This window comes from Oncorhynchus gorbuscha, linkage group LG19 (assembly GCF_021184085.1).
Source record: "Oncorhynchus gorbuscha isolate QuinsamMale2020 ecotype Even-year linkage group LG19, OgorEven_v1.0, whole genome shotgun sequence".
In the NCBI taxonomy this organism is placed as follows: domain Eukaryota; kingdom Metazoa; phylum Chordata; class Actinopteri; order Salmoniformes; family Salmonidae; genus Oncorhynchus; species Oncorhynchus gorbuscha.
In genome coordinates, this window is record NC_060191.1 from 11,081,642 (window position 1) to 11,097,133 (window position 15,492).

At 41.2% G+C, this 15,492-nt stretch overlaps 2 protein-coding genes across 5 annotated transcripts; both read left to right on the forward strand.

Moving 5' to 3' along the window:
- Window positions 1-26: 26 nt before the first annotated feature.
- LOC124005450 (tRNA selenocysteine 1-associated protein 1-like) lies at window positions 27-2,782 on the forward strand. 3 transcript variants are annotated; one of them, XM_046314728.1, is made up of 7 exons: window positions 27-178; window positions 592-689; window positions 867-966; window positions 1,175-1,227; window positions 1,489-1,645; window positions 1,736-1,769; window positions 1,943-2,782. In XM_046314728.1, exons 1-7 carry the CDS (start codon window positions 155-157, stop codon window positions 2,086-2,088), a joined length of 612 nt encoding a protein of 203 aa, XP_046170684.1. In that variant the 5' UTR covers window positions 27-154; the 3' UTR covers window positions 2,089-2,782. The 3 variants fall into 3 exon arrangements, with proteins under 3 accessions (XP_046170684.1, XP_046170685.1, XP_046170686.1); XM_046314729.1 differs by having other exon boundaries at window positions 52-105; XM_046314730.1 differs by lacking the exon at window positions 27-178 and adding an exon at window positions 238-433.
- Window positions 2,783-5,600: 2,818 nt separating this feature from the next.
- LOC124005626 (syntaxin-12-like) lies at window positions 5,601-15,116 on the forward strand. 2 transcript variants are annotated; one of them, XM_046315048.1, is made up of 10 exons: window positions 5,601-5,694; window positions 6,693-6,829; window positions 7,275-7,344; window positions 10,416-10,509; window positions 11,248-11,385; window positions 11,540-11,586; window positions 11,718-11,829; window positions 12,252-12,324; window positions 12,486-12,568; window positions 14,433-15,116. In XM_046315048.1, exons 2-10 carry the CDS (start codon window positions 6,730-6,732, stop codon window positions 14,523-14,525), a joined length of 810 nt encoding a protein of 269 aa, XP_046171004.1. In that variant the 5' UTR covers window positions 5,601-5,694; window positions 6,693-6,729; the 3' UTR covers window positions 14,526-15,116. The 2 variants fall into 2 exon arrangements, with proteins under 2 accessions (XP_046171004.1, XP_046171005.1); XM_046315049.1 differs by having other exon boundaries at window positions 11,543-11,586.
- Window positions 15,117-15,492: the final 376 nt, after the last annotated feature.

Consider the following 15,492-nt stretch of genomic DNA (forward strand, 5'->3'; position numbering starts at 1 on the left):
TGACGCAATGTGGAGGACTTTACTATCCCATAATGCAACAGTGAACGGCACACCCCCAACCACCAGCCACAAATCCTCTAGATGGCAGTCTGTAGATTTACCACGGTGTGTTATGAAGTTCCACTTACGTTGGTGATCTGAAATTGTAAACAAAATGAGTTGCTTATGGATGGGAAATGTAAGTCCTGATATGTTATTATAATAACGTTGCATGCATAGAAAACTAGCATTAGCATATCCTAGCTCTTGTGTGACTCCCACTTTAGGATAGCTAGTGTTACCAACCCTCAGTGCTACCACCATGCGAGCAACTAGCTCGTTAGCTAATAGATGCACCCTCAGGCATTTTCATTATTTGGCCAACGTTAACTAGTTCTTGCTCACGGACAAGCCCTAAAGAACCCTCTAGTCTCATGAAGCCTGTCATTTCCAGGTGATAAAGACCACCAAGTCAGTGACCCTGAAAGTTTGAGAATATGTTCAGTTGAATGTAGCTAGCTACATTAAGTTACAGGGTGTAGGTAACTTACAGTAGCTACCTAGAGTAGATGTTTTCTGTTCAACTTAGTGTTTTTCTCTCATCCCCTGTAGTTAGAGCCTTACATGGACGAGAAGTTCATCTCTCGTGCATTCGCCACCATGGGAGAGCTTGTGGTGGGGGTGAGAATCATCCGGAACAAAATGAACTGGTAAGACGGGAGAACATTAGGCTACTGCAATAGAAGGGTTATGACTGATATACTTTTTTTTGTCTTTGGGAATGTCTAGTAGCCACTGTATATTACTATCACTATTCAACAACAGAAGAAATTGCACAAACACGACACGTACATGTATGTGTTTTGGTCCTTCTCCACCTTGTCTAGGGGTGCGGCAGGCTATTGCTTTGTTGAGCTGGCGGACGAGGCCACTGCTGAGAGGTGTCTCAGGAAAGTCAACGGAAAGCCTCTCCCTGGAGCCACACCGGTACAGGGCCACACACACACAGCACTTAATGATTCCACATTGATTTCCAATCTCGAATCGACCCATACCTCCTTCACCTATCTCAGGCACTCTGAGAAGATTGGATATGTATAGGGCATATGGTGAACTCTTGATATACCCATTAACTTTATTAGAGATAAATAACGTCTGGAATAATCCATTCTGAGCAAAACTCTCTTCTCTCCAGCCGAAGAGGTTCAAACTAAACCGCGCCACGTACGGAAGACAAGGAGAGAACAGGTGTGTACTGCATGCCTCTGAACTTACTTTGTCCAGGGACTAACAGAGCCTCCTTTCATACAGTAGAGAAGGTAGTTGTGTGTAGATGAAAGAAGGCACTTTTACTCCATTCGTTTGGTATGTTCAAGTTGTCTCCCATCACGGATGTAGGAAATATCCCAAATAATCCACGCTTTTCATTCATTGCTCATTATAAATAGCAAATTGATTTTGAATAAATATTATGTTTATTCATAAAGGTTTTCTTTCCTGTATAAACAGAGGTGGTTACTCAGACAATGGGTACAATCAGCCATACTCATACAACAACAGCCAGTACTACCAACAGTACCCTGACTACTACTCCAACTGGGGCTATGACCAGAACACGGGCAGCTACGGAGGTTACAACTACAACCACTATGACTATAGCAACCAGGTGTGTTCTCCCACCCCCTCTACTCTGTCGCTCTTTACATATAAATAAGCGGTACTATGTTGTGAGGAAAGATCTGTCTCTTTGTTTTAGGGTTATGGGGAGACTGAAGATGATGGATTGGAGTGTGAGTGCTCTGTTTTCTTTCATTTCTCATTATACAAAAAAGCGGCTTAAGTATTTGACACTATTTGACATAATGTATTGAACCCAGGCCAGGAGTATAGCCTACAAACTGCCCAGTCTGTCTGATCTTCATGGCTCTCGTGCTGTGCCCCTTTGTGTGTGTGCCTCCTGCAGACCCCATGGTGGCACTGGATGTGGTGGCAGCCAACAGGCAGTACATGGAGGAGAGTGAGGAGCTGTATGATGCCCTCACAGACTGCCACTGGCCTGCCCTGGAGCCTCCTGGTCCTACTGCTGTTGCACCATCCAAGGCACAGTAGAGCTAGCAGACCCCCTGGTCGACAGACCGCAACAGTCAGACTCTCTCAACCTCTCGATGTGGATTGTTTGGAACAGCCCAGTGTGAAGGTTCAAAGGGTAAAGGCATCTCGTCCTGCCTGCCAAGAGTAGCTGTTCTTCAGTGTCTCGTACACTTGCAATGGGCTAAGCTAAGCGAACAGACCACAGTGTATGATTCGTGTGAACCCAGCTCCAGTGACTGAAAGGATGCCCCCCTCATGTTTGAATTTGTATTTTTATTGCTCACCCCCACTCATTTTTGGGGGGTTAATGGGCACTGGTTTGGCTCCAATTGCCCAATGAACAGGCTTTTTCATATTTATTGTCCACACTGGAAAATAGAATAAGATTGAAATATAATCCCTATTCGACACCCTATTCTACCTATTGATTATCTATCTAGGGTCACTTGCTTCTTATTGTGGAGTGGAAGACTGTGTAGTGGGTGTTTTAAACCTTTCTCCTCCACGTTATAATTTGAAAGCTGTGGTACAGACAATTGTTGATTCTGCTTTATGTAAATACTCGTCAACAGAAGACAATGTGGAAGTGCGTGTATTCACTTTATAATATCTTACATGAATAATACATTATAAATGCTTAATAAATTAATATAAATGCTTTTACGTTTTTTAATATAATGAAATACTTTAATAAATAGGTTATGAATGCTTATTCTTCAGAGTTATTATATGTGTAACTGTTTCATCAATGTCAAATGCGAAGTCCTGTATAGCAGGTTATGATGGTATTCTTTATGGCTACTCTACAGATCACCTCATATTACTGTAGTAGAAATACAGTATCAGATCAGCTTGTTCAGTGATAATAGCTCCAAGACCACATGCTGACTGCAGCAAAGAATATCAGTATCTACAAGCTCACATCACCAGTATTCATATTTCTTGCTTTTGACGATAAATACTTGTGACATTGATGCTCTGAGACCGACATGTATTAAAATGTGGTATAACCTAATTCCGAAACACACTTCAAGGCCCTAAAATAATCTGTTACTCTATTTGAAAAGATTAACTACAAACCTGCTCTTGTAATAACACAAGTAGAGAAGCACAAAAACTTTGATATGCTTTTGCTCCATGCACTTGAAAATCCATCTTTACTAGTTTAAATTCACCAGATGCCCAGTAATTAATTGAGGGGAAAGTATTCCTTCCTAGAATCCTCAATTATAGACTGGAATCAGAATCCTGAAACAATAGTAAAACAGCCATTCAGTTTGCATCTGGCTACCTCAATCATTCCACACACCCAGCACCAGAGAGAGTCTATCATTGCAGACTGTTCTCATAGACTCAATGTAACATAGTATACGTATATCCAGAACACTAAAATTAGTATGTTATGTTTAGTTTGGTATGCTTACATCGAAGGTTTCTTATGGCAAAAACAAAAGTAGGTTGGTCAGTCGGTTGGAATGGGTGGGTGGATCATGTGAACGTCTAACACCCCAAAGGTTGCGAGTTCGAATATCATTATGGACAATTTTTACATTTGAGCTAATTAGCAACTTAACAACTACTTAGCATGTTAGCTAACCCTTCCCCCAACCCTAACCCTTTTACTTAACCCTTCCCCTAACCTTAATCATTTTAGCTAACCCTTCTCCAAACCTTAACCCCTAGAGCTTGTTAACATTAGCGTTAGCCACCTAGCTAACGTTAGCCACAACAAATTGGAATTTGTAACATATATGTTTTGCAAATTTGTAACATATTGTACATTTTTCAATTGCTAACATACGAACTGGATGATGGACATCAACAAATGAATACATACCATATGAAACATAACATATACTAAATCAGTGGTCACCAAACAGTCGATCTCCAAGGCATTCCTAGTCGATCACCAAACATTTCTGTAAAAAACCCAACGATAAAGCCTTGTGTTCCTATTTTTGAGAACAACTCAAGTGCATCTATATCTATATACAGCTGGCCAAAGAGATGGCTCAGATGACTGTGTCTGCACAGTTCCTCGAGCCATAGACTGGAAAAAAAGAAGCATCAAATGCACAGCAAAGTTGATACTGAGATTTGCCTAGAGAGAGAAAACAGATACAGCAAAGAGCTGCTGTTTTAATGTGTAAGTTCATGTTTAAGTTGTTATTCAGCACTGTCAACACTTTGTTCAAAACCGCTATAAGCCATTAAATGTGCGTTCTCCCTACTTCCACACGCTACAAACAGTACTGCAGCTGCAATGAATGAGTATAGCGAAGTGTTCCGATCAACTTGTTTCCTTTAATATCAAGGAATATTTCACTTTCTCTGGACATAGGAGTAACAAAATGAATTGGTGCATGAGGCAGAAACAATGCAGTGTGACTTGAGTTTCGCCATCAGCTGGAAGACTGTCCTCTTTTCTCAGCAGAGGGAAGGAAGGTGGAGGGACAATGAGTCGGGTGAAAGGCAGTCTCACCACTAGTCCCTCCCTCCCCTCAAACTGACCATCAGATGTAGGCCATCAGTCGAAAAAATAAATAATATATTATCGTTCTGCCCCTGAACAAGGCAGTTAACCCACTGTTCATAGGCCGTCATTGTAAATAAGAATGTGTTCTTAACTGACTTGCCTAGTTAAATAAGGTTAAATAAAAATTATGCTCACTTAGCAGTGCTTCACGAGTAATACAACAAATCATCTATTACCAGTGTGATCATCTACCAGTTTTTTTTTCTAAATGGTCTGAGAAGAACAACATTGGCAGGGTAATTCCAGCATAACCAATACGCAGTGATAATGTATTGGGCCTATAGCCTACTGCACAAACCTCATTGCTACAGTACTGTTTTTAATTGGTTAATGTTGCACAGGCTTACGTTTTTTAAGTCATGATTTAAAAAGTCAGTGGTAGATCTCAGCTTGCATTTTGACTAAATGGAATGTCACGGATTTACATACAGAATAATACGAAATGCTCTGAGACCATGTTGCAACATTTTACCCACTCAATCTGTTCATGTTCTACTAATGGGCCTGACACCGGCTGGTCATGTGAGTGCAGCTCAGTGCAGCAGCCTTTGGGATCCATTATAAGAAGCAGTGTGAAAGTCATGGGACAGGCACAGGGCAGCCTACTACTGCTGGTCTCTATTAAACCAAAAGGCTTAGTTATTCTATCGTTAGTTATGTTGACCTAGATTTTAGGACTGACTGACGGATGTTGCTCATAGTGGCTTGATAATAATGAACCTGCAGATTGAGTTGCACTCCAATCATATCCCAACGCTCATATCAGAGATACGAATCTGTCATCAACAGAGAAAGTAGTCTATAACCAAACATAAACAAATCCGAATTCATAAAATTAGTTACTTTTCTATCGGGATACACTTGACCCGAAGTGGCTATTTTACTTATGTAGTACAGATCTAGTATGTTGTTTCAGTTGATGCGTTTTTGTCTGCTGCCTCAGAATATGAGTAGAGAAGCGACTTTGACACAATGACATGCGCACGCTGAAATACTGTGACGTCGCATTATGGGCTCGGTCTTAAAGAAATCTCATAACACAGAGACATAAACTGGAAACGACGCGTTATACTGCAATCCCATTGAAAGTAAGGGTTTTATCATAATATTGTATTAACCATTTTACAGATGTAAGTAGAAAACATATTTATATTGATTGTCTACACTGGTAAAAACCACCCAGAAAGTAGGCTACGTTGCGACTGCCAGTGCCCCTAACTGTCAGTGATTCAACTGGATAGGCTACGTTTTATCTACCGCGTTCAACACATAATATGGAACTGGTTACAATTGTTTCTAACCCAATGCAAAGTGTAGCTGTTTTCTTAATTAATTTGAATTGCTTGTCTTCCGCCTTTTAATTATGCTAGTGGCCTATAGGCTATACAACCCATTGAACCCAATAGCCTATATGAGCATGTCAGACTGACTGAGGGCTCTATAAAACATGTTGAATGTTATTCCGGCTTGTCGCTGTCACTTTATATTTTTTTGCCGAGATTTCAGATGTTATGGTTGAATAATAGTGTTAGACCGAGGCTATTCTTAAATAGTCATTCATGTTCAATTGGGCTATACTATAGCCTACACTCATGAAATGAGCAGCTCACAGAAATGTCTAATTAATAATCAGTTAACATGATAACAACGTGACCTCATATCTTGGTCATGGTTGATCCGCTGAATACAATACCTGGGATATTTTTTTGCAACAGTAAACTACTGTTATCTGGGCCATTATAATGAAGTAGAGTGCCAAATAGACTGGTATTTTTGTTATGTGCACATGGATAGCCAGCCTACAGTCGGCTCGGGTGCCTGCCGAACCTTCGCTCCGATTGTAAACAACCTGCGTTCATGACGAAATGTGGCCTAGCCTATGCGGCAATGTGCACTGTAAGTTGTCGATATATTATAGCCCACCCATGTGGTCGGATGGAGGATAAACCACAACTATTTTTCCTTTCAAGCCTTACTCTTATGTAGCTGCAAGTGATGATAGTATATGTACTCTGATAATGGTGCTTGTTTGAATATTTGAAGGCTGCTATATGTGACTGTATGACAGGTGTGTCCAACAATTCAGTTCCCACTACGGAGTGTGACAGACGCCAGGAGCAAGGATGTCATACGGGAGAACAGACAGCTACCACTCGCAGCCGCGAGACTTCAGCAACCTCACCCAGACATGCAGTGTCAACATCCAGAAAATCACACAGAACAGTGAGTGGTGAAATGAACAAGACAGTGACAGAACCCAGTGTTTTACTGCTGCAAACGACACCTTGTTGCAATGCACATTTCCCTATATGGTATATTAAAGTAGGCACATTCTATTCTATAACCTAACCTAACACCAGACACTCACACTTTGGACAATGTACTATCACAAATAAGTCTAGGAGGCTTGATGTTTTGGGTCTATTTGTGTCTTCCACCTACTTCTGATCTCCTCTTTGAAATGAACTAGTATGAGGCAGAGATGTCTGAAGTCAAGAAGAGGACCTTCAGAGACAATAATAGCCTGAGTATGCCTACAGTATATAGTGCTCTATTTAGAGCGAGAGGGAAAGAGGGATAAAGAGAGAGAAGAGTTGTTCTATCCTGCGTTCTCAGTTCCCCCTTCTCTTAGTTCAGCTCACTTCACAGTGTTTGTTTTGCTATACAGCTGGGCAGATCAAAAACATGCTGTACCAGATGGGGACGAGGCAAGAGACCCCAGAGCTGCAGGACAGACTGTGAGTACTACTGACACTACTGCTGACTACTCCTACAGTTAGTCTTTTCCACCACTGATGGGGACAGCAAGAGCATCACTAATGAAATATATACAGTTGAAGTCGGAAGTTTACATACACTTAGGTTGGAGTTATTAAAACTCTTTTTCAACCACTCCACAAATTTCATGTTAACAAACTATAGTTTTGGCAAGTCGGTTAGGACATCTACTTTGTGCATGACACAATTTAATTTTTCCAACAATTGTTTACAGACAGATTATTTCGCTTATAATTCACTGTATCACAATTCCAGTGGGTCAGAAGTTTACATACACTAAGTTGACTGTGCCTTCAAACAGCTTGGAAAATTCCATAAAATGATGTCATGGCTTTAGAAGCTTCTGATAGGCTAATTGACATCATTTGAGAATACCTAGGATAGGATAAAGTAATCCTTCTCACCCCCCCCCCCTTAAAATACTTAGATGCACTATTGTAAAGTGGTTGTTCCACTGGATGTCATAAGGTGAATGCACCAATTTGTAAGTCGCTCTGGATAAGAGCGTCTGCTAAATGACTTAAATGTAAATGTAAATTGGAGGTGTACCTGTCGATGTATTTCAAGGACTACCTTCAAACTCTGCCTCTTTGCTTGACATCATGGGAAAATTGTAAAAAATCAGCCAAGACCTCAGAAAAAAAATTGTAGACCTCCACAAGTCTGGTTCATCCTTGGGAGCAATTTCCAAACGCCTGAAGGTACCACGTTTATCTGTACAGACAATAGCATGCAAGTATAAACACCATGGGACCACACAGCTGTCATACAGCTCAGGAAGGAGACGTGTTCTGTCTCCTAGAGATGAATGTAATAATAATATAATAATATATGCCATTTAGCAGACGCTTTTATCCAAAGCGACTTACAGTCATGTGTGCATACATTCTACGTATGGGTGGTCCCGGGGATTGAACCCACTACCCTGGCGTTACAAGCGCCATGCTCTACCAACTGAGCTACAGAAGGACCATGTACTTTGGAATGTACTTTGGTGCGAAACGTGCAAATCAATCCCAGAACAACAGCAAAGGATCTTGTGAAGACGCTGGAGGAAACAGGTAGAGAAGTATCTATATCCACAGTAAAACGAGTCCTATTTCAACATAACTGATAGAGGAATTTTAAATTCCCTTATGTTTTATTGCCAAAACCAATTTAATTCGCACTCATTTCTAATTCATGATAAGTTGTAAGTTTATCATTTGCATGAATTAGCAAGAGACCAGTCTTAAAAAACAAGTTCAGCATTTATTCTTGATGAGTACTGAATGCTCACACACATTACCACAGGTTATAAACTGAAAATGACGTCAGCGTTTTCCAAACGTTCCATTTCACAAACAGAGGGCCCCTCTAATTCTCAAGCCTCCGCGTTGTCAGCACGAAGTCAAGGCCAGTCAGCATAAATCAACATTCCCGACCATTTTGGAGATGGCCCGTTCCCACCACCTGGAGATTTGTACAACTGAATTAACTTAAAGAACAGACCTTCATTATTACTTAACTTCCTGACTACATTATATACAATTGTGAAAGGGAGCAAGAGGGACAGTACATTATAGCATTTGGACTAGTCAGTTTCTGATTGGAATGTATACATAATTAGTCATTTCAAACATATTTTCCTCTATCAATAACCTGAAAGGCCGCTCAGCAAGGAAGAAGCCACTGCTCCAAAACTGCCATAAAAAAGCCAAACTACGATTTGCAACTGCACGTGGAGACAAAGATCCCACTTTTTGGAGAAATGTCCTCTGGTCTGATGAAACAAAAATAGAACTGTTTGGCAATAATGGCCATCGTTATGTTTAGAGGAAAAAGGGAGTGGCTTGCAAGCCGAAGAACATCGTCCCAACCGTGAGGCACGGGGGTGGCAGCATCATTTTGTGGGGGTGGTTTGCTGCAGGAGGGACTGGTACACTTCACAAAATAGATGGTATCATGAGGGAAGATGAAAATAATGTGGATATATTGAAGCACCATCTCAAGACATCAGTCAGGAAGTTAAAGCTTGGTCGCAAATGGGTCTTCCAAATGGACAATGACCCTGTCACGACTCCTACCGAAGGTGGCTTCCCCTTCCCGTTCGGGTGGCGCTCGGCGGTCGTCGTCGCCGGCCTACTAGCTGCCACTGATTCTCCCCCCCTGTCTGTTTTTATTGGTTACACCTGTTATGCATTGTGGTGATAAGTTGGGCTTTATTAGTCAGCCGGCCCGCCTATTTCTTTGCGCATGATTGTTTGTGTAACATTTGTTTATGTTGGAGTCAAACGCGTTTGTTCCTGTTCGTGGGTTTTTGCTGGACTGTTTTAGTCCCCGTGTTTGGGGCATTTGTTTTTTAGCGCCCAGTGTTTCGTGGGGTGGCCTATGTTCGCCGTGTGAGCATTAAAGAGCACTACCTTGAACTCTCTGTTTCCTGCACCTGACTTCACACCCACGACACCCAGATCGTTACAGACCCCAAGCATACTTCCAAAGTTGTGGCAAAATGGCTTAAGGACAACAAAGTCAAGGTATTGGAGTGGCCATCACAAAGCCCTGACCTCAATCCTATAGAAAATGTGTGGGCAGAACTGAAAAGGCGTGTGCCGAGCAAGGAGGCCTACAAACCTGACTCAGTTACACCAGCTCTGTCAGGAGAAATGGGCCAAAATCCACCCAACTTATTGTGGGAAGCTTGTGAAGGCTACCCGAAATGTTTGACCCAAGTTAAACAATTTTAAGGCAATGCTACCAAATACTAATTGAGTGTATGTAAACTTCTGACCCACTGGGAATGTAAAATTAAAGCTGAAATAAATCATTCACTCTACTATTATTCTGACATTTCACATTTTTAAAATAAAGTGGTGATCCTAACTGACCTAAGACCGGGACTTTTTACTCAGATTAAATGTCAGGAATTGTAAAAAAAAAAGAAAAGTTTTAAATGTATTTTCTGAGTTCAAATGTATTTGGCTAAGGTGTATGTAAATTTCTGACTTCAACTGTATGTATGTATGTGTGTTTGTGTGTTTGCTACTCACAGCCAACAGGTACAGCACTACACCAACCAGCTGGCCAAAGAGACCAACAGACACCTGAAAGATCTGGGCTCCCTGCCTCTCCCTCCCTCGGAACAGGTGAGTGGAAGTTACATGCATAGATACTGTATATGTTTTATAGTTCTTTGGAAGAATTCCACATCTATGAACTGGTCCCAGATCAAAGTCCTACTAATACATCAAAGTCCTACTAATACTAACATTTTAACTAACTGTATGTCGATATTCTTATGTTCTGTTTCCTGATACAGTATATCATCTTATCTAACAACCCAAATGTGTAAATCATATCTAACTCTGGCGAGGACATCTCACTATACAGTATATCATCTTATCTAACAACCCAAATGTGTAAATCATATCTAACTCTGGCGAGGACATCTCACTATACAGTATATCATCTTATCTAACAACCCAAATGTGTAAATCATATCTAACTCTGGCGAGGACATCTCACTATACAGTATTTCATCTTATCTAACAACCCAAATGTGTAAATCATATCTAACTCTGGCGAGGACATCTCACTATACAGTATATCATCTTATCTAACAACCCAAATGTGTAAATCATATCTAACTCTGGCGAGGACATCTCACTATACAGTATATCATCTTATCTAACAACCCAAATGTGTAAATCATATCTAACTCTGGCGAGGACATCTCACTATACAGTATATCCTACTGTATCTATTCTGCTCTGCTCTACTCTATTCTATTTTACTGTACTCTACTCTACTCTGCTTTACTTTTCTGTACTCTACACTACTCTACTCTACTCTACTTTACTGTATTGTGTGATTGATCCTTCCAGAGACAGCAGAAGATCCAGAAGGACCGACTGATGAATGACTTCTCTGCAGCGCTCAACAACTTCCAGGCAGTCCAGCGACGGGCGGCTGAGAAGGAGAGGGAATCAGTGGCCAGGGCCCGGGCCGGGTCCCGCCTCACGGTAAACACCCTGCTTTCTCATAGGCCTAGAATTAGCCATCTGTTATAGTCACTCACCAATAGTGTTATTAGAAATGCATTGTCATATTACAGACTTATTAGTGTAATGCAATGTGAATGAGAGTGTTTCAATGATGGGTTTGTTTTTATTTCAGCAGGAAGATGAGGGGAATGTCGATGAACAACTTGTTACATTTGAAAAGTAGGTACACAGTTTAGGTAGAATCCTATCAAATATTCTGTTCAAATAAAAATGTTAAGTTGTAACAAAGGCGTGTGTTTGTGTGTGTCTGTGCCCGTTCGTGTGTGTGTTTGGTGTGTGTGTGTGTGTAGAGATGATGATGACTGGAGTCAGAGTCAGACCCAGCAGCTGGAGGAGCCAGAGGTCACAGAGGAGGACCTGGAGGTCATCAAGGAGAGGGAGACCAACATCAGGCAGCTAGAGGTACTCACCCAGCTACCAGCTCCACTCACATTCCATACAGGAATCACAAAGCCACACTACATTTACATTTTAGTCATTTGGCATATTGTTGAACTCCAAATCAACCCTTTGCCCAAACTCTAGTCAGTGGAGGCTGGTGGGAGGACCTATAGGAGGACGGGCTCTGTGTAATGGCTGGAATGGAATAAATGGAACAGTATCAAACACGTCAAACATATGGAAACCACATGTTTGATACCGTTCCATTTATTCCATTCCAGCCATTACACAGAGCCTGTCCTCCTATAGCCTGCCCTTAGCCCCTATTCCCGAGTATAGCCACTCCTGTAAATCTGACAGGACTGGGGTAGGGGGTAGGGTTCGATTTGGACATCAGTCTAACTAACCCTGGTGGTGATATTCTCCTTCTCCTCTCCGTCCAGTCTGACATCATGGATGTAAACCAGATCTTTAAGGACCTGGCAGTGATGATCCACGACCAGGGAGAGATGATCGGTTAGTAGACATGAAATGGATTTTCTCCCTCTCTGGTTTGATATCATGCTGGTTCAGAAGGTTGCTGTCTGTGATGGTTTAGAATTCCATCTGATACTGTATCAGTCCTGGCTCCTGTGACCCTGTCATTCACTGTGTCTCCTCTCCTCTCTGTTTCACAGACAGCATTGAGGCTAACGTGGAGAGTGCAGAGGTCCATGTAGACAGAGGGACCGGACAGCTCCAAAGGGCCGCCTACTACCAGGTAGGGCTGTGACAATCATGGAATGACCACCATTATTGTCATTTTTGTTGAAAAATGTTTGAGCTTATAATGCATCTTTGAAAATGAGCTATAGCATACCTAATGAATACTAGTCTAATAAAAAGCATGAGCTGGCGCACACCCAGAGAACATTTTTTAGTGTAGAGGTGCTGACTAGTGGAGAATATACCTAATGTTGTTTTTATACCTAATGAATACAACACAGCTTTGGTGATACCCCTGTCGTGTCTTTGGCTATGCCGGATTAAGTGATTTGACATGCTATTCTATAAAATATTTTTTCTGTAATTAACATTACCTGATTAAGCTAATCAGGTAGATAATTAACTAGAATGTCGGGGCACCACAATATAATGTCTATAGAGCTGTTACCTTCTGAATAAACTCTTAAAGACCTAGTAATCTTTTACATCAGTAACAGTCAATATTTAATCGTCACCTTATTTCAGTCTCATCTGAAAGTTATAAATTCTTGGTTATCTTCACAAACCCTGGCTAACCAGTTGAATCAGCAATACAACATTTGCTTTAATCATTTATTTACTAAATACCTAAATAATCACACAGAATTACATAAACACATAATGTATCATACATTGATTACAAATGATGTCATAAAGGAAAACGTCCCTTCTCTGGTCCTCTGAAGACTATCTAGTGGTGAACTGGAGCGTGGTAGAATGGATACTCTGTCCGTCCTCTCCTAGCCCACGTTTAGCGGGCGGAGGGGGTAGCACTTCTTTAGTGAATAAGAGTTCAAAGTTCACACCAAGTGGTCATACTTTAAGCTCATGCTATATTCTGGCTGGTATAGTCTAAATTCATCCTTCCGGCATGTAGGTCGTCACCTTCACATTGAAATTCGATGCCAATTGCGTTAGGTTCTTGCTGATGTTGGCTTAGTTCTGTAGGTGGTCTTTGTCCTTTCAACGTGGGGACTGCCAGTCCGCACGTCCTTGGAACAGGAAGTTACATTCTCGTAAAGGGGCTTATGTAGGATTGGGAGAGAGGGACGTGTTTCGTAGTTTACAACCAGTGTCTGTTCACATGGGCGGGGCCACTGAGTTGAGCATAGTTTCTCGATGATAAACCGTTCTCTCATTTAAGAAGCTAAAATTACATTTAATCTTTTCACAAATAGTTTCATATTTAAACATTTAAATTGCACAACAATTCCATGTGAATCTGATAACTAGAATGTGTCGACTTTCCAAGATACAGTTTATGTCATCCTGTCATCAGTAATCATGCCTCAGACGCAAACTGAACTGACATCATATTCATTAAGTCCCAACGCATATATTCAACTGGTTGGATCACCGAAATATGGTTCCGTTTCCCTCCTTTTAGATGTGTCCAGAATCTCAAAGTTAACAAAGGGCTTTTTCAAGAGTCAACTCTATAGAGTAGAGAGAGAGAAATGGGGGGGGGGGGGGGGTTATAAAACTGCCCCATCAAGCCAACGTCATGACACCCTTGTCTCGAAAACGAATGGTTTTGACCATTTGGAACCCTCTTCATGTAATAATGAAAAACTGCTATTGGGTAAACTATTTCTACATGAAAATAAAGTTTAATCCCCCCTCCTAAAACGTATTAAGACCATTCTGACAATAGTTTTGGTTATTGCCCATACTTGTCGTTTACACAATTATACAACGATTGTGTCAGCCCTACTACCAGGTATCAACACCATCACAACATGGGCTGTGTTTGATTTGTAGATAAGTCCGAACACTCTGTTGATGATCAGCGTCATTCATTTAACCAGGCGAGTCAGTTAAGAACAAATGATTATTTCCAGTCACAAATCACGGCCTGTTTGTGCTCCCTCCCCCTGTAGAGGAAGTCCCGTAAGAGGATGTGTATGCTGGCCATGGTGGTGTCTCTGGTGGTCACCGTCCTGGCTATCATCATCTGGCAGGCCATCAAATGAGAGGACAGGAAGAGCACCGGGGAAGGATTTTAATGTTACATCGCACTGACAGCCTAGAATGGCTTCCAATGGAACTTCTGAGTGAGTGAATGTGTGTGTGGGGGGGCACGGGTGTGCACGGGCGTGCTTTCAAGCAAGATATAGACAGAGGCGTAAGGAATAGATTGTATAAATTCTCTTCCCCATCTGTATATATGATATACTAACTGATCTAACAGCCCTGCACTTACTTCCATGTCAGCCATGCAAATCATCTCTGTCATCATTACATACATTACTGTGTTAGAATATGTCTGATCTAATGCAATATTGCACAAGTTTGTATGTATATAAATTCCATGTGTACGGTTTGATATGGTTTATTTTCTGGCTTCCTATTCTCTTCATGCTGTGAATGTCTGATTCTCATCCAGATGTCTTATAGTCTATAGTATTACCACAAGGACATCATGTAGTTGAGATAAGGAAGAGTCCTTTGATAGCACACAAACAACAAACAAAATGTTTGTATTATTACTATGATTATTATGATTATTATTATGAATATTATTATGCTCACTTTCATTAATAAAATCAACTGTGCAAAGAGTCCCGACTGTGTCACGCATGGCTATGTACGTTCCACAAGATGGCGCTGTTATACCGGTATTATGAGGTAAACTTATAAGGTTACACAAGAACCATGTAGTCTACCATGCTGTTATTTAGCTATTAAACAAGTCAAGATATACTAAAGAGAGTAGTAGTCTTGCAATTTTGCAGTGGTATTGATGTGTGGTAGGTTGGTTAACATATAACAATGTTAACCATATGTTTACCATATGTTTATAAGACACTGTCCTGCTAAATATGCACAAGGTGAGAGATCATTTCCCATGGTACTGTCATGGGGATTTGAAGCGGTGATGACGGTTATTGTGGAGGCTGTCATGCTCGACTCACACCTCTCCCTTGTGATTAGTGCGCT